At 39.7% G+C, this 18,841-nt stretch overlaps 1 protein-coding gene across 1 annotated transcript in view; it reads left to right on the top strand.

Annotated features, from left to right (window-relative positions):
* The window catches only part of DNAH8 (dynein axonemal heavy chain 8), a 223,098-nt gene that overhangs the window by 163,009 nt on the left and 41,248 nt on the right, over window positions 1-18,841 (top strand). The window contains exons 55-59 of the mRNA XM_077754815.1: window positions 2,872-3,035; window positions 4,262-4,454; window positions 5,875-5,997; window positions 7,461-7,591; window positions 13,216-13,369. Coding sequence (XP_077610941.1) covers window positions 2,872-3,035; window positions 4,262-4,454; window positions 5,875-5,997; window positions 7,461-7,591; window positions 13,216-13,369 — 765 coding nt within the window. The remainder of the gene's footprint in view (window positions 1-2,871; window positions 3,036-4,261; window positions 4,455-5,874; window positions 5,998-7,460; window positions 7,592-13,215; window positions 13,370-18,841) is intronic.

The following is an 18,841-nucleotide window of genomic DNA, read 5'->3' as shown; positions in this document are numbered from 1 at the left end:
AAAAGCTTTGGCCTTCTGCGTGTCTTTTCCATCAAAGCTTCTTTTGTTATACAAATGTTTACTGCTTCCATTTCCTCATCTTTCTTTACCTCCCTAATCTGTTTTGCACAGGCTTTCATTCCACTGCTCTCAGCAAGGTTACCAAAGACCTCAGTCTTGCCAAATCAAATCTAAAGGTTGATTTCTTCCTTTTACTTGACTCTTAGCAGCATTTGATGTAAATTATCCCTCTTGACATTCTCTTCACTTGGTTTCCTAGGGACCTCATGTTCTTGGTTTTCTTCCTATCTGACAGGCTATCTTTTTAAAAGTCCCCCCTCTTCTTCCCTTCCTTGAGATGCTGGAGTGCACCTGATCTTGATGATAGGCCCACTTCCCTATCTCCATTCTTCACCCAGATGGTCTCTCCAGCTTCAAGGCCTTAAACATCATCTCTGTGCTGATGACTTTAAATTCAGCTTCCATTCCAGGCCTCTCTGCTTGGCTCTATACTTATTTCTATCTGCTTAGTAGACATCACCATGTAGATGTCCAATAACCATCTCAAAGTTCATGTGTCCAAACAGAACCCTCAATTGTCCTTCAATATGACCTTCTCTCAGACCTTTGCCTCTTGGTTGATAGCATTACCAATTATCCTGCTCCTTAGGCTAAAAATCTGGTGCCTTTCTTGATTTGTCTCCCTCATCCTTCTACCTCCAATCCATCAGCAAGTCTGAGTAACTGTGCTTTCAAAATACATCCCAAGGCTGGGCTCTCTCTGCCATCTCAGAATAACTACCCTTGATAGATGCTTCCAGCACCTGCCCTCTAGACTTGCTTGCTTCTTGCCCTCCTAGAGTCTGTTCTTTACACAGTTTTAAAATGCTTTTTAAAAAGTAAACTGGAGATCCTTAATCCCTCTTAAAACCACCAGTAGACTCCCAGGTACACTTACAGTGAAACCCAGTGCCTTGCTCCTGCCTGTGAAAGTCCATCTGAACTGGCCCCTGCCTGCTTCTCTCCCCAGCTGCACTGCCCTCTCACTGTTCCTTGAACACCCCATGTTTTTCAGGCCCCTGGGCCATCATATACCCATCCTCATCATTCTTACCTCCAGAGGGGTTTTCTCAGATCATCTGGCTCCATCACAGGCATTTTCTGTATCTCGACCCTACTTTATTCTTTCTGACCGTGACTTGGGTCATTATTATTTGTCAGTTTGTTTGTTTACCAATATATTTGTTTCTTGTTTATTGCCAGGCTCCCCTACTAGAATGGAAGCTCCCGGAAGGCAGTGGATTGAGCTGCCAGTTACGATGGTATTTTCTTAGTTACTATGGTGTGTTCTTACAGGCAGCCAGAGATGCCCAATAATAGCCATTGAATAATGAGTGAATCTTCCTCCCTCTCCAATCCCACAGAAGCTGCATCCCCCTTTTTATTTTGTATCTTTTCCTCAAACCTCCCATCTTCACAAAGCATTTTTAATTATTGCATACCACTTCACCTTTACATTACTTTACACAGCTTTAAAGCAGAAGCCCGGTGAGAAAAGAAAGAAGTTGTCAAAAGTGGAAAGGAATGAAGCAGGTTAATGCATGAGAAGAAGAGGGGAAAATGGAATTTATTTGATTCTCTTTAATGATTGCTCGAGTTGCTGATAGCTGTCATCACAGCTGTTGTCTTTTCCAGCAAAGAAATAAGCAATATTCATACAGCCTTTATTTCTGCATATTTATAATGTAATTTTACATTTTGGTGAATAGACTGAACATTTTAGCTGTGAATGGAACTGAACGAAGAGGGAAATTGAAGGATAATTGATAAAATAACACTTGTCTTCATTCTGTCTTCCCTGGCTACCTGCTGTCTTAGCATACACTGTGAATTAGCCTGTAAAAATTAGGCTATGAGCTCACTGGAGTACTTTTTCAATGTAGAAAAGGCATATACCATGAATAGGTCTTAGAGAAAGCATATGCTTCCCTGAATTAATCATGTGGAGAGTTTACTTGGTACTGCCAGAATTGTTGTCACATTCAAAAATGATGCTAATGGTGTGAATTACAATCTTTACCCATGGCCTGTAGTGCTCCCCACACCTCGTATACCTCAAGTGTATTCTTTAACATGTATCTCTCCACATAAGAATGTGTCATTGTTATCGCTTTGCATATTTGGATTCTGAACTTGGTAAAAACAATAAGTAAATTAGTGTTCAAACAAAGAAACGAAACCCAGAAAAGCTACCTCGTCATTGTAGCTCACGTCGGACTTGCCTGTCAACTTATTATAGATATATAGATATATGAAGGCATGTTGATTGAGTTTAGATCTCCACAGTGAAATCTAAATGGTGATATTCAGATATATTGGTGGGAGTCCAAATATGCTTAAGACCTTAAAGCAACCTGTGGAAATAGTCCTTATTGACTTTAGAAGTGAACATTCCTTGTTCTTAACTGCATGGCAACCAGCTCACATTCAGTTTTTTGTTATGACATACTTCCATATAGACACTAATATGGTTAACAATGATTAGTAATGGTCATTCTTGCAACTCACATAGTTCATAAGAATTCAGTGGAAAGTGACTTGTTCAAAGCCAACTTGTGGTGATAGAATAGGCATTGGAATTGGGATCTAGACTGTTATTCTTGAATCGATCCTATTCAAGGGATTATGGTCTTTGAAATTCTATGTGGGTTTATTTATGATGTGTTTTTCTCATCAGTGCTATGACAAAATTACGAACTTATTCTTGATTTATTTATTTAGCCTATTTGATTTAAAATAAAATTTGTGAAATGAAATAGTTCTAAAAGCAGTTCTGCTTTTAATTTTATTTGAAAAGCAAACTGAGAGCATTACATTTTTGTCCACCTCTAGGTGAAGATGCTGCCAACTCCTTCTAAATTTCATTACATTTTCAATCTTCGAGATCTTTCCAGAATTTGGCAAGGAATGTTAACCATAAAATCTGAGGAGTGCGATTCGATATCCATTCTCCTGTCACTTTTCAAACACGAGTGCAACAGAGTAATTGCCGACAGGTGTATATGACAGCACTTGAATTTAAATGTACTATATAAGAAGTTGACACTGTGAGCCTAATTCTTGCATTACCTACTCAAAAAATTAGAGTATTGTCTTCATTTGCTCCGGGGCTTGTGAAGCACTGATTTCATTTCCCACCTGCTGGTCCCCTTGAAAAATGCTCTGCCAGTTTACTCCAGGATTATTTCTACAGGGCACCTTTTCAAATCACTACATCAACAGGGACTTGGTAACATTCAGAGGCAAATTTTAGTTATGTATATTTTCTAAAAAGTTTGAACTCCATGTAGGTTTTACATGGAGAAATCTGGGACATAGGCCTTCAGCTTCCTCCTCTATAAAATATGGATGGTAATGCTATTCTTACCAACCTGTAAGGGCGTACCACAACATCGCATATGAATGTGGTACTTGTCAAGTGTTGGGCCCCCTCCTTCTGTTCTTCCCCCTCTGATACTGTAGATCTGAAAAGGACCTTGGTGCACTGTGTGCCCACAAAACCAGAAGGAGGACACTCACCCACTACTGACTGTCAGTCTTCACTCCTATGGCAAGTTTTAGGGAACTTTGACCCCACCTAAGTCACTCATCTGTATTGTTAAAGAAAAAAAAATATTCCTGGCACTTGTTAAAACAATAATGCACGCAGACTTTATTCAGGACTATTGTGATGGGTATATGGACCACTGCAATGGGGTTTTGTAGTGGAAGAGGCAAATTGAGCTTAACTCCAAATACAATAAGAAAAGAAGTGGGAATTTATAGCCAAGGATCAGTTTAGAGGAGGTCAGTGGATGGAAAACTCCTAAGAGGAAATATAAGGGTAAAGGAGGGATCACTGGGAGGAGATGGGGAATGAGGAATTTGGTCAGATATTGGAAGGTGATCATATATGGGGAGTGGAGGATTCTTAAAGTAAAGCCACTTGACAGAATTCTTTGTAAAATTGGGTGATGCCGAGAAGGGCATGGAAACCCGAAAGTCAAGTTCTAATTGGAAAGAAGGTTCAGAGGAGCCTGAGATTGCTCAAGGAGAGATTCTTTGCCAGTATTTTCTATAAGTTATACTCAGTGTTATAACTCTCCTGAATGGAGTTAGGTCCTTCCTCTTTGTGATGGAGGTGCAGGATGACGCCTCAGAAGAGGTGGAGGGAGTTTGGACATGTTCAATTAGGAAACATGCCTTTATATTTTGCATTTTTACTCCCACATTTTTCTTTCAGATTTATAACTTCTGAAGATGAGCAGTGGTTTAATATCCATCTTGTTCGTGCCATTGAAGAAAATATTAACCCAGATGTGGCATCTTACATTCTCCCCGAACCATACTTTGTAGATTTTCTCCGGGAGATGCCTGAACCAACTGGTGACGAACCTGAAGACACTGCGTTTGAGGTACCCAAAGTTTATGAATTGGTATGTATTTTTTGCCTTTTAAAAGAGGTTTTCGATCACTCACCCAACTAGTTATTTCTGCCTACCTTGGAGTCCCACCATGGAGTTGTTGTAGCCTCTTTGTTAGTTATATTTGGGCTTCATGTCATCATACACCAAGGAAAATATTTCTTTCAATGAAACTTAGAAGCAGTCCATTAAAGTCAGGTATAAGACAAGGATGCCTCCTACTATCACAATTATTTAATGTTGTTATGGAAGTTCTAACAATGAAACAAATTACCAAAAAATGTAATTATCAGATAGGAAAAAACAAAAATACTGTTTGCAGATGATTGGATTATTTCTTAGTATAACATAAAAGAACATAAAATCTGTTTTAACTACTAACAGTTCAGTAAGATGACCAAGTATAATATAAATATCAAACTCAACAACTATCCTCTATGCCAGAAGCTTCCAAGCTTCAGCCCACTGCCTATTTTTTGTTAGATTTGTGAGCTAAGAAGGGTTTTTACATGTTTAAATGGATGGGAAGAGAATCAAAAGAAGAATGATATTGTGTGACATGTGAAAATTATTTCGAATTCAAATTCAGCGTTCATCCATGAAGTCAGAACACAGCCATGCCTATTTGCCTATTTATTATTGCAAGGACCGCTTTTGCACCATGAGGGTGGAGTCGAATCGTTATGACAAACCATATAGACCACAAAGCCTAATCCTGCTCTTTATAGAAAAAGTTAGCCAACTCTTGCCAACAATCACAAGATAGAAAATATAACATCAAAGTCCTTCATTCAACAGCAACAAATATGTAAAACATCTAGGAATAAACTTAATGATAAAACTTGACTTGATTAAATGACCACACATTAAATTTCACGAAACCTGTACGTTAATTTAGAGAGAGAGAGAATGTTCTCCCTAAGTTAATGTACAGGTTTCGTGAAATTTGAAACGGGACTCCAAAAGGATTTTTTAAGCAGAGTCACAAAAAAGTAATTCCGAAGAGTTAATTCAAAGAGTGAAATGGCAGAGAAAAAAATTTACAAAACTAATACATGAATATTCAAAACCATTTGACCACATCAGCAATGTAAAACTTTTGTATTTTTAAAAATCCATAAACAATATTAAAAAGCAAATATAAACAGAGAAATAGTTGTTACATTCCAATCATAATCCCCAGGGATCGGAGTTGGTGCTGGGGTTTGTGAAGGGAAAGGTCAAGGAATGATTTCGTACTGGAAACCAGTTAATGCAGTGAGGTTTCAGGCCTCAGAAAATAGAATTAACTAAAAGTCAATGGAATCCATGACAAATATTTGGAAATCCATTAGATTAAAAAAATTAGAATTACTTTTGAGTGCCGTTACAAGTTCTACTTTCATAGGTTTTGACTCTTAAATATTATTTTTCTCTCTCTCCCTGCCCACAGATACCATCCTTTGACTTTCTGTCTGACAAACTCCAGTTCTACCAGAGACAATTCAATGAAATCATTAGAGGAACATCTCTTGATCTAGTGTTTTTTAAAGATGCAATGACTCATCTGATTAAGGTTCTACCTATTGACTGTTTACTGACATAAATAGATCATGTAAAAAGCTTAGTAAATTTCATGATGTTTTGAGAGAAGAAATGTATACAGTCAGGCAGTATTTAGAAGAATGGCCTTAGGTTGAGTCCGTGCACTGTCTCAGAAAACAAAGGCTTAATCAGAAACCCCTTAGCCGAATCCACCTACACGACAGCAAATGTTGGGCAAATTGATGGGTTTTGTGTTCAGAGCTTTTGACACCTTGAGTTTTACCTTTCTAGAAAGTAAGCTTACAGAACTCTGTGCATAAATAGTCCTTCCTCAAATTTTATTTTGATATAATGAGAATCCTGTTCCCCATGGAGGAAAACTTGCTACTTTTCAAAATGTCAGTTTCATGATCAGCTTACAGATTATTGGCAAACTGATGGGGAAGGGGTGAGGCAGATACACAGGAGTGGTGTAAAAACAGAAACCAATTAGAGGCAACACCCAAAGGAACATGCTTTGATTCAAGTCTGAAAGGCTACAGAAAGGAGCTGTTTGTTTATAAACTTTATAAATTGAAAAGGAGTTTCTCCAGGAAGTCAGAACAGAGGAGGGAGTTTTGATAAAGAGGAGGCAGCTTACTCTATATTTATTATGGATTTTTCTTTTGCAAAGTTGGTGAATTTCCAGATATCCTAGGGCTTTTTCACATGCTTTCACTCAACAAGTAGTTATTGAGCACTCTCTGATGAGGTCTTGGGGGCCTGGGATCCTGTTCTGGTGCACAACCGCCTAAGTGATTAACATGTTAAAAAATATTACGATAGANAGTGGTAATAATGAATTTAGTGATCCATCTAGACTTTCATCTTAATCAGCAATGCTAATGTAAAAGACAGCTTTTTAGCAGTGTCTTCAATTGGCCTCATATGATTTGAACAATTCCAGCCTTATTCTTATTGAGGAAATCAGCCATAGACAAGCAACACAAGACTAAAGTCTGTCTCTCTGTCTTTTTCTACAAATGCCTTTCTGCCCCCCTTGTAAGTAGAATTTTGGTACTTAAGAATTTTTTTCATTGGCAGAGATCCAATAGAGGTGGTATTCATTGTGGAGCTAGGTGTCTGTATAGGTCAGTGTGTTAGACTGAATAATAAGCAGACAATTTGAAACTCCTTTCTGCGGATTGGGAAGAGCAACTCCATCATGCATTGAGTCTGAAAGTAATAAAATTACACACACACAGAAAATAGCTTTGAAATAGGAGATAGGAAAGCCAAATTGTTCTCTCATTCATGATGTACAAGGAAAGAATTTGAGTTGAATAAATCAATAGGAGACATTCATTAATTTAAAAAACTCTGACATATCCCATTAGAGGAAAAAGTCTAATGTCGTCTACAAGCATATGGCCACAATTTGGACTCATGTAGGGCAAGCAAATGTAAACAGCTGAATTCTGTTTTTAAAGAAATACTATTTTATTTCAAAAACAGATATCACGAATAATTCGAACATCATGTGGAAATGCGTTGCTGGTGGGTGTCGGCGGTTCTGGAAAACAAAGTCTTTCGAGACTGGCCTCTTTTATAGCTGGTTATCAAATATTCCAGATTACATTAACCAGGTAAGATGAAATAAAACACAGCAATGTGTTTTTCTATAATTAATTTCTCTGAAGTAAAATGTTCACTTGAAAAGATACAACAATTTGGTGCGTTTTTTAAAGTTAACTTCTTATTTGAGTGCAACATATTTAAGGAAATGTACACAAACCATGGGTGTCACAAAGTAAGTGCACCTGTGTCATTAGCCTACAGATGAAGAAATAAAACATTTTTATAAGTACCCTCACATCCTGTGAGTACCCCATAAGTACCTCTCACATCCTGTCCCAGTCATTACCCTCCCAAGGTTAGCCATATTCTGACTTCTAACCCCACTGTAGTTTTACCTATTCCTTTTTTTTTAAAAATTTTCTTTTTTTAATGTTTATTTTTGAGAGAGAGACAGAGACAGAGAGAGAGCATGAGAGGAGAAGAGTCAGAGACAGAGGGAGACACAGAATCCGAAGCAGGCTCCAGGCTCTGAGCTGTCAGCACAGAGCCCAGCGAGGGGCTCAAACTCACGAACTGTGAGATCATGACCTGAGCAGAAGTCGGATGCTTACTGACTGAACCACCCAGGCACCCCTAGTTTTGCCTATTCTAGAACTCTATATCAATCAAATGCTACGGGTCTACTCTTTTCTTACTGCTTTGTGTTATCTTTGTGAGATCCATCCATGATGTGACATGTGCCAAAAGTTTGTTCATTCTTATTGCTGTATAGTCTCCCACTCTATCACATACTACCCCAATTTCTTTACCCAGGGATTTTTTTGGCAAGTGGAACTGTAATGAGTATTCTTGTATGTGTCTGAGTTGCCCGCAGAAGTAGAATTGCTGATTATGGATGGAGTATGCATAGATTCGGCTTTAGTAGGTCTGAGGAGTAGTTTTCTACAGTGGTTCTGCCAGTTTACACTTCTATCAACGGTTCATGAGAGTTTCAGTTGTTCTGCATCCCAGCCCACCTTTGGACGGAGCCTTTTTCATTTTAGCGATTCCCATGGATGTGTGGTCGTATGTTACCATGGCTTCACTTTGCATGTCCCATGGCTGCAACGTGTCCGTGTTGAGCACATTTTCACCTCGTAGGGGCCATCTGGAGAGCCTCTTTTGTGCAATGTCTGTCCTTTGCTTATTTTTTTTTTTTCAATTAGGGTGTGATTCTCTTATTGATTTTTTGAGTTCTTTATAGGTTTTGGATACAGTTCCATTGTCAGAGCATGCTCTATAAATATCTTCACCAAGTCACTGGATTGCCTTTTCACTCCCAGTGTTAATTTTAGTGAAACTTTATTTATCAATTGTTTCTCTTTATTTTAGTGGTCTTTGTATTCTGTTAAAAACATATTTGTTTACCTATGAAGATATTCTGTGATTTCCATCACATTTGCTAATGAAATATACTCCTTTTACATTTAGAACTATTACCCATCAAGAATTTATTTTCTTTTTTTAATGTTTGTTTGATTGTTTATTTCTTTTTTGAGAGAGGGGGAGAGATAGAGGAAGGTGGGGGCAGAGAGAGAGGAAAACAGAATCCCAAGCAGGCTCCACACTGTCAGTGCAGAGCCTGATGCAAGGCTCCATCTCATGTGAGATGGTGACCTAAGCTGAAACCAGAGTTGGACACTTAACTGACTAAGTCATTCAGGTGTCCCTAGAATTATTTTCTTTTAAGTTTGAGGTAGGAGTTAAGATTATATTTTTCCTTTAAAATTTCTTTTGATGTTTATTTTTGAGAGAGACAGAGCACAAGCAGGGGAGGGACAAAGAAAGACGAAGGGCAGAGAGAGCGGGAGACACAGAATCCAAACCAGGCTCCAGGCTCTGAGCTGCCAGTGCAGAGCCTGACACGGGGCTTCAACCCATGAACATGAGATCATGACCTGAGCCAAAGTCGAACACTTAACCTACTGAGCCACCCAGGCACCCAAGATTATAGTTTTCAATATAGGTATCCAATCATTTCAACTCCATTATTGAAGAGGTCATGTTTTTCCTGACGTATTACAATGTCATTTCTTTTTCATCATTCAACTGATCATGTCTGTGACTATAGTCTGTTCCACTGATTTATCTGTCTTTGCACTATTACTGTTTTAATTGGTGTAGTTTTAATATGTCTTGAACAACCCTGCTATTCCTCTTCAAGACTGTCTTGAATATTTGGCCTTTTGTATTTCCTTATACATTTTAGGTTCACAGGTTGCACATGCACACCCCTCTGCTGCCAAAGAGATAAAAAATTTTAACAAGGTACAAATTGCAAGAGCACTTAAAAGGACATAAAACATCAATTATCTAGGGATTAATTAAATTAAATCACTTGTCAACATTTAAAAACTGGGAGATTTCACATAAAAAGTGGATTTCTGACTTCTAGTGAAGCAGTCCTCCTGGTTTCCCAGAGCGCTAACTGTAATTCTCTTGTTTTCTGTCTTCTTGATGCTCTGGCACTGGAGTCTTGCTGACTGCCCCTCCCAGGGCGAGCTGGTTCTCAGAGACAGTGAATGACTAGCCCAGTGGTTTGCCTTTCATAGGTCAACCAACCAATCCAGAGCTCATGCTCTGAACCACCCTGCCTATCTGGCTTTAGACACCAGGAAGCAAGATTGCTCTCCCCTAATCACCCCAGAGCCAAGGACAGCCTCTATGCCCCAGAACCCATGGAAATTACTCAAACAAACCAATCCTTAATGTGCTTAGCCTGCCTGCCTTTGCCTTTCTCATGGAAACCACAGTCAAGGCTGTTGCTCATGTTTCCCCTCAGTCCCTCCACCTCCTGACGGACCCCAGTGCTTCCCCGTGCAGCCCTTTGTGGCGTGGCATACCCACTCCTGTTTCTTGGGATCTGTGAAAATCAACTTGATCCTTCAACTTGATGTCATTGTCTAAATGAGACCATCCTTTCCACGTCTGTGTCTCTTACCGTACCTGACTAACACAAATCCTGGAAACATTTTAAAACAGCAGGGAAAGTGGGAGTAGAGAGGAGTCAGTGGGGGCAATTTAAAGTCAAACTTTACAGTCCCTAGTGTATTGATAGGACTTAGCAACTATTCGGATATGGGGTGAAGAAGAGGAAAGAAGAAAGTCTAAGATGAAAGACCTTATTTCTCTGGTGGGATTTACCACACTGCATTACAGAAATGCTTGTTTACTCCTCTGTCTTCTTTACTAGGCTGTCAGCTCCCTAATGATGGTCCATTTGTAGCCTTTATCTTGTCTACCATTACTATCAAGTGGGTACTTTTAACCAACACCATAAAAATATGTGTTGCTTGAAAAAATGACCAGTTTTAAGAGGGTCAAATGAGGATTCGGTCCAGTGCCTGCAGAGAGTTTGATGTTTGCAGAACACATGGTTTCCATAGTTAATTAGTCCCATGGGCGTGGAGTTCAAGAGTGGGCTCTGGAGATGTCAGCACAGAAGTCTCAGTGGAGAGAACACTTTTAAGGTAATGAGGAGTGTGAGGAGGGTGCATAGTGAAGAGAAAAGATGGCTGAGAGAAGAACTCTCGGGTCTCCCAATACAGAGAAAGGGGCTTGCTTGCAATGGAGAATGATAAAAAGAGGCAATGCAGAGAGGAGGAAATCCAGAGTGGATTCCAGAAACCAAGGAGGTAGAGAATTAGCCTGAAAATGTTGAGTAAGTTAAGGCATGAAAAGTGATAGCTAACAGTCAGCATGTGGAAACTTTCAGTGGAGTGGTGGCTGCCGAGTCACCTTGCATTAAGGAAGTGAAGGAGCAGAGGTAGCAAGTTAGAAGCTCCACAAAGAGCTTCACTCTGACAGAAAGAAGTGTGAGAGGCACCCGACCTAGAGAGAGGTGAACTGTGACTATGTCTCTATATCTCAAAAGCAATACATAATCCTCAGTTTAATAACAGTAATGATAATAATAAAAATAAAAACCCAAACCAAGCCAACATGGCTCCGTGACACCACTGCCTGGTGAATTCAGATACTGGTCAGTCAGGCAAGGTATTACTTCAACAGCACCAGACCATACCACCTCAGCAGGAAGGCATGGTGGTGTTGCTCTCACAGAGGTACCTACATCTCAGCAAATCATCTTACCAGTTTCTCCTTTTAATGAATGTCCCCCCTGGGTATTACTTTGAAATGGATGTATGTTCTCTTTTTGATGGAGTTCCTTTTGCCAAAGTCTACAAAACATTTTACTATAGTGCCACCCAGCAGGGAGGTGGGTAGCTGGTTCTGCTAGTTTAAAATCAGCTATTTATTCATTCAAGTGCACTTAAGCTGAATCATCTCTAATGCCCACAGCAGCCTTTACAAACAGGTATTATCTTCATTTTGCTGAGGAGGAAATGGAAGCTGAGAAATGTGAAGGAACACTTCTATTTTTTAAATTTTTAAATTTTTTAAATTTTAAATTTTTATTTTTTTCCTTAAATAGTTTATTGTCAAGTTGGTTTACATATAACANGCTTCATCCTCCGTTAACTTCCTCCTAATCCACCTATATGTGCAAGCATATGTATCTGTCCTCTACCTGAATTATTTCGCTCAGCATAACACCCTCTAATTCTGTCCATGTTGCTACACACGGCCAGATTTCATTGTTTCTCATTGCCATGTAGTATTCCATGGTATAGATAAACCACATCTTCTTGATCCATTCATCTGTTGATGGACACTTAGGCTCTTATCATGTTTTGCCTATTGTTGAGAGTGCTGCTGTGAACATTGGGGTACATGTGCCCCTATGCATCAGCACTCCTGTATCCCTCGGGTAAATTCCTAGCAGTGCTATTGCTGGGTCATAGGGGAGTCCTACTGGAACATTTCTAAAGATGAGGAATGGGTATTTGGACCCCAGTACTTCTGGTTCCAATGCCCACGGTCTTTCCATTAGACCTATGTATGACTTACCTGAGCTCCCTATTACCTGCACTGTACAACTTCCTTGAAGCGAAGATGTCTATGTCATCAATTTACTCATGAGGATTTATACACAGCACTTCAGAAAAAGTCTGCTTTATTTCTGCACATCACATCACCTCCAATAGCATATACATTTGTAGGAAACAGAGTAAACAGAAGAGCAAAGACCAGGATCTTCTTGTCATACATAATCTGTAACTACATAATTATAACATTTCTATTATTTATATCACATTGCATAATGCATCTTCTTCTGTAGGCTGGCTCTGTATTGAGCCACTTAATGAGATGCACAAATTACCACTATATATAATTTATGACTAATTTTATTTATAATTTATCTTGACTTTCTTCCCAATCCAAACTCATCCAAGTTTCAGCTTAGTTTCAGATATTATACATATATTCACTTGGCCAAAATCTGATGTGGAAAACTGTCAGCTTGCAAAAAACAAAAGTCTATTTCTGAGTTTCCGATCACTTTTCATGAGTCATTTCTGGTGAATTCCCATTTCTCACTTCTCAAGTTAAATAAAACATATTTGTTGTGAATGGTAACATATAGCTATTTCACTCTAATCTCTGGTTTATTTTTAGCAGACACTATTACTTAATATCTCTTGGAACAAGTACAGATTATGCTCTAATTCCCATGGGTTATATTGTGTTTTGAAATAAATTATGACTGTATATATATTTTTTATTTTAAATTTTCTGCCACCCTTTTTAGGTCTTATAATGTGAGTAATCTAACAGATGACTTAAAAAGTCTGTACAAAGTTGCTGGTGGTGATGGAAAAGGTATCACCTTCATCTTTACTGACAATGAAATAAAAGATGAGGCATTTCTAGAATATCTTAACAACCTGCTGTCTTCAGGGGAGGTAGGTCTCAAAAGTGGAGAGAAAAGCTCATATCTAAAAGATGTAAATTTTATTTGAATAGAAAAAGCAGCAACCCTTCAGAGGTGAGGCCGTTTAACATACATTTTTCATTTTAGAAATGATTAATGCACAGGATTTGGTAGATTTAAAAAAAAATTCCTGTGAAATTAATGCTACCCACCTCCAGATATTTTTGTATGCTTTGTTCCATTTCAAGTATGATTGCGTGTCTATTTCATCAGTCTTTAGTTTGTCCTATAATTTATTAAGAGGGATCAAATTATCTAATAGTCAAGAGTACAAAAGAGATGAGGGGCGCCTGAGTGGCTCAGTTGGTTGGGCGTCCGACCTTTGGCTCAGGTCATGATCTCACGGCTGGTGGGTTCGGGCCCCACATTGGGCTTGTGCTGACAGCTCAGAGCCTGCTTCGGATCCTCTGTCTTCCTCTCTCTCTGTGTCCCTCCCCCACTTGCAAAAATAAACAAACATTAAAAAAAAATTAAAAAAAAAAGAATACAAAAGAGATGAAAGAGTTCTCCCAGCTCTGAGTGGATGTTTGTGTCACCACTTCTGACACCACCTTTATCAGCACTTCTATGATCACTCACATGCTTGGTGCTTCATTAGAAGGGTTCATGGAACTCAGCATATAGTCGTACTCTTGTCTAAGATTCATTACCACAACACAGCAAGGATGCATGGCCAGATCAATAAAGAAAAACACACATCACATGGAGTCTGGAGAAATCCATGTGCAGGTCTCCTAATTGCTCACCCCATGGGCCATGCAGAGTGTGCTTCTCCTCCAGCAGTGACGTGCAATAACACACGCACTGTGTTTCCATTCTGGGAAGCCTGTTTGAGATTCAGAGTTCAACAGTTTTATTGGGGGCCAGTCCGGCCGTCACTCCCTGCCTAGACACAATTGCCAGAATTCCAGACTCTCAGAAGGAGAGCAGATGTTCAACATCTATCACAATGTTTGTATAAGTAATCCAGGCACAGAACCACCTTATCAATTAGTAATGGAGGATGGAGGAGAGGTTCAAAAAACAAGTTCCCAGGTGTTGGCCAAGAGCTAGCTCTACAAGCATACTCTCCTCAAAATCAGGCCCGCAGTGTTAACTCTTCCCTGTACCTTGGTGTCTATCGATGCTTGCTGTTGCATAAGCTACTAAGCACCTCAGAGAGAGGCACCAAATCTAAAGCTGCGTATGCATTATTTCCCTCTGAAAAAGATCTGAAAACTGGATAACCACAACAAAGGATAAAAAAATCACATCAAGACAGGTCGGGGTGGGGGGCAGAGACATAGTCTTGCCAAAAACCTCACTTCAGCATGGTGACATGCAAGGTGCCTCACATCGGGGACCCCACCCCCGGACTACACACCAGAGAGACAAGCCCCCAAAACATCTGGATTAGAAAAGTAATGGGGGAGGAAGGAGGAAGAGAAAGAGGAGGAGAAGAAGAAGAAGACGAAGACAACGACGAAGAAGCAGCAGCAGGAGGAGGAGGAGGAGGAGAAGGAGAAGGAGAGTAAGAAGAAGAAGAAGGAGGAGGAGGAGGAGGAAGAAAGAAAAAATAAGAAGAAAAGAAAACCAACAGGGCTGATATCCAAGGGACTCAAAGTGCTACTGGAAATTGAGATTCTCCTTTTAAGGGGCTCCCATATAGTTTCACCCTGAGACCCAGCCAAAAAACCAGCAGCTTTAAAAATGCCTGGATTATATGTGAAGGAGATTCATTTGCTAATCTTTAAGTATCCACTGGAGAGGCAGGGGACAGTTGAAACTCCCTAGAGATGGAGTTACTGCCAGTTTTGCACTTTCTACCTACCCTGTTTGCACAGGTGAGCAGGCTTGGACAAGGCAACCTCCTGCCACCTTGGTAAGACAGGTAGGGGTGAATGAGTGGTCATGATACTATCCTGCCGCCTTGTTGAAGTTGGGTAGCATGGTGGTTGCACTGCTCCCCTGCTTCCTGCCTGGGGTAGATGAGCATAAATGCAGCATTCAGCTGTTCCCTAGGCAAGCTTGGGCAGTTGTGGTCACTCCCTCACTCCCTGGCTGGGGCTGGCAAGTGCAAATGGTTGAAATATTCTCCCACTCCAGTCTTAAGCTGGTGCACACACTCAGATGAGGCACTCACTCACTGCGGTCCTGAAGCCCATGGGAGCATGCAGTCTTTCTCAAGCTGGGAAGTGTGCCCCTCTTCTACACCCTTCAGCTGCCTAGTTAAATCCAGCACGCACAGGAGATCCACATGGAGATGCCCCTTGATTTCCTGATGCTAGTGGCCAAGGGGAACGGCCTTTCTGAGCTCCCTGGGAATGTAACAGTTGTAAAGACAGTTCTTGGCAGGCCGCCACAACCAGGACACTGCACAGACAGCAGACTGAAATACAGCCCCGGTCTTCCTGTGAAAAGGGCCTATTAGCCTGGAGCTTCCATCAGTGGGACAGTCTTTAGGTTTCCCACACCCCTAGAGGCTGAGGAGACACTGACAGGGAATATAAACAAAAAGATACCAACCTTGCACAACCCGTTGGCCTTGCCATGGCTCAATGAGACCTCCCAGAAAGGAGCTTATACATTTGTCTGTAGCCCCAATTTTGCAATCTAGAGAGACCTCATGGTCTGGAGGCCAGCAGGGATTATGATTGTGGCCTATGTATGGGACTCCCCGTATTTGCATCCTTTAAAAGCTGCTGCCTGAGGGCCTAGCTTCTAATCAACCTGAAATCAGGTGCTCAATGAGATTCCTCCCCCTTGGAACACTCACTGGTCTTCGTGCACCTCACTAAGGACATATCAACAATAAGTCAGGTGGTTTAGATGATAAAAACCTTTTGTGAGGCAACCAACAGCTAAGGCAAAGTTGAATGAAAAGGTCCATCACCTACATAAGGCCGCTTCTTTGAGACTGGGAGAAGTAGCTGTTTGCCTCATAGAAACAAACACAGAGAGTCAAGCAAAATGAGGAAGCAGAGAAGTATGCTATAAATGAGAGACAGTATCTCAGAAAAATACCTTAATGATATGAAGATAAGTAACCTACCTGATAAAGTGTTCAAAGTAATGGTCATTAAGATGTTCACTGACCTCATGAGAAGAATGGATGAACACAGTGAGAACTTTAAGATACAGAAGACATAAGAGAGTCCCAAACCGAAGTCACAGAGCTGAAGAATACAATAACCGAACTGAAAAAATACACGAAAGGGCCTCCACAGCGAACCGGAAGAAGCAGAACAGATCAGTGAGCTGGAAGACAAAGCAATGCAAATCACCCAGACAGAGCATCCAAAAGAAAAAAAAATAATGAAGATAACTTAACGGACATATGAGACATCAAGTGGAAATATTTGCATTATAGGGACCCCAGTGGAGAAGAGAAAAAAAGAAAAAAAAAAGAAGGAGCAGAAAATTTATTTGAAGAAATATTGGATGCAAACTTACCTAACCTGGGGAAAGGAAACAGACATCCAGGGCCAGGAAGCCAAGAGTTCCAAATAAGATGAACCCAAAGATATTCACATTGGGATAAAGATAAAGCTAAGAAACAAATTGTTGCATACATACATACATAAAGTTTTCAGCTGAGTTCCCAGCTCAAACCATGCAGGCCAGAAGTGAGTGGCATAATGTATTTAAGATGCTGAAAGGAAAAAACAACTTCCAACCAAGAATACTCTATTCAGCAAGGTTACTATTCAGAATTGAATAAGAGATAAACAGCTTTTCAGGTTAGTAAAAGCTAAAGGAACTAAAGCTATACATGCTTCACAAGAAATGTTAGAGGGACTTCTTTAAGCTGAAAAGAAATGGCACTAATGAATAGCCAGGAAGCATACAAAAATAAAAATCTTATTGGAAAAGGTAAATATATAGTAAAGGGATCGGGTTAGTCACTTATGAAACTACTATGAAGGTAGTAGTAAAGCCAAAGCTAATAAAATTAACTAAAACTATAATAATCAGTTAAGGGATATAAAAAGATGCAAAAGGTGACATCAAAAACAAAATATGGGGAGAGGTAGTAAAACTGTAGAATTTTGGACTGTGTTCAAATTTAAATTTCTATCAAGTTAAAATAGACTATTATATAATAAAATGATAAAGTGAACCTCGCAGTAACAACAAAATAACAACTTACAGTAAACACTCAAAAGAAACTGAGCAAAGAATCTGAACCTAACACTGAAGAAAGTAATCAAACCACAAGGGATGAGAGAAAGAGAAGAAGGAACAGAGGAGAACCACAAAAGCAGCCAGAAAACAATTAACAAAATGGCAATAAGTACATAACTATCAAAAACTACTTCAAATTTAAGTGGACTAAATTATCTAACTAAAGACATAGAATGGCTGAATGGATTTTTTTTTTTTTTTAAAGATCCATCTAGGGGCGCCTGGGTGGCTCAGTCGGTTAAGCTGCCGACCTCAGCTCAGGTCATGATCTCATGGTTCCTGGGTTTGAGCCCTGCATCGGGCTCTGTGCTGACAGCTACGTTGGAGCCTGGAGCCTGCTTCAGATTCTGTGTCTCCCTCTCTCTGACCCTCCCCTGCTCACGCTGTCTCTCTCTCTCAGAAATAAATAAAACATTTAAAAAAAAATAAAAAGATCCATCTCCATCTATATGCTACCTAGAAGAAACCCAATTCAGGAGTAAGGACACAGACTGATAGTGAAGGGATGGAAAAAGATATTCTATTCAAATGGAAATGAAAAGAAAGCTGGTATGGTTCAGATCAGACAGAATAGACTTTAAACCCTTCTTTTTAAAAAAAGTTTTAATGTTTATTTTTGAGAGAGAGAGAGAATGTGAGTGGGGGGAGGGGTAAAGGGAGAGGGAGACACAGAATCTGAAGCAGGCTCCAGGCTCCAACGTAGCTGTCAGCACAGAGCCCGATGCAAGGCTCAAACTCATGAACTGTGAGATCATGACCTGAGCTGAAGTCAAATGCTTAACTGACTGAACCACCCAGGCACCCTGGAACAGAATAGACTTTAAAACAAAGACTGTAAAAAAAGACAAAAAGAGCACTACATAATGATAAGAGTCAATCCAGTAAGAAGACATCTGTAAAGGTATATGAACCCAATATATATAAAACAAAGATATATAAACAAATATATATATATATATTTGACAGCAATAAAACAATAATAGGGGACTTTAACACCCCACTTAACATCAATGAATAGATCATCCAGATTGAACCTCAGTAAGGAAACATCAGTCTAAACAGTATGCTAGACAATGTGGATTTAATAGATATAGAACATTCCATCCATAAATAGCAGAAAGCACTCTTCTTAAGTGCACATGGACCATTCTCCAGGGTAGATAACAGGTTAAGTCAATAACAAATGGACAAAACAAGTCACAATAAATTCAAGAAGATTGAAATCATATTAAGTATCTTTTCAGGCCATAATTATATGACACTAGAAATCAATTATAAG

The sequence above is a fragment of the Crocuta crocuta genome, unplaced genomic scaffold (genome assembly GCF_008692635.1).
Source record: "Crocuta crocuta isolate KB4526 unplaced genomic scaffold, BGI_CrCroc_1.0 scaffold132, whole genome shotgun sequence".
In the NCBI taxonomy this organism is placed as follows: Eukaryota; Metazoa; Chordata; class Mammalia; order Carnivora; family Hyaenidae; genus Crocuta; species Crocuta crocuta.
Note: the sequence above shows the minus strand (reverse complement) of the source record. Positions and strands in the feature narration are given on the sequence as shown.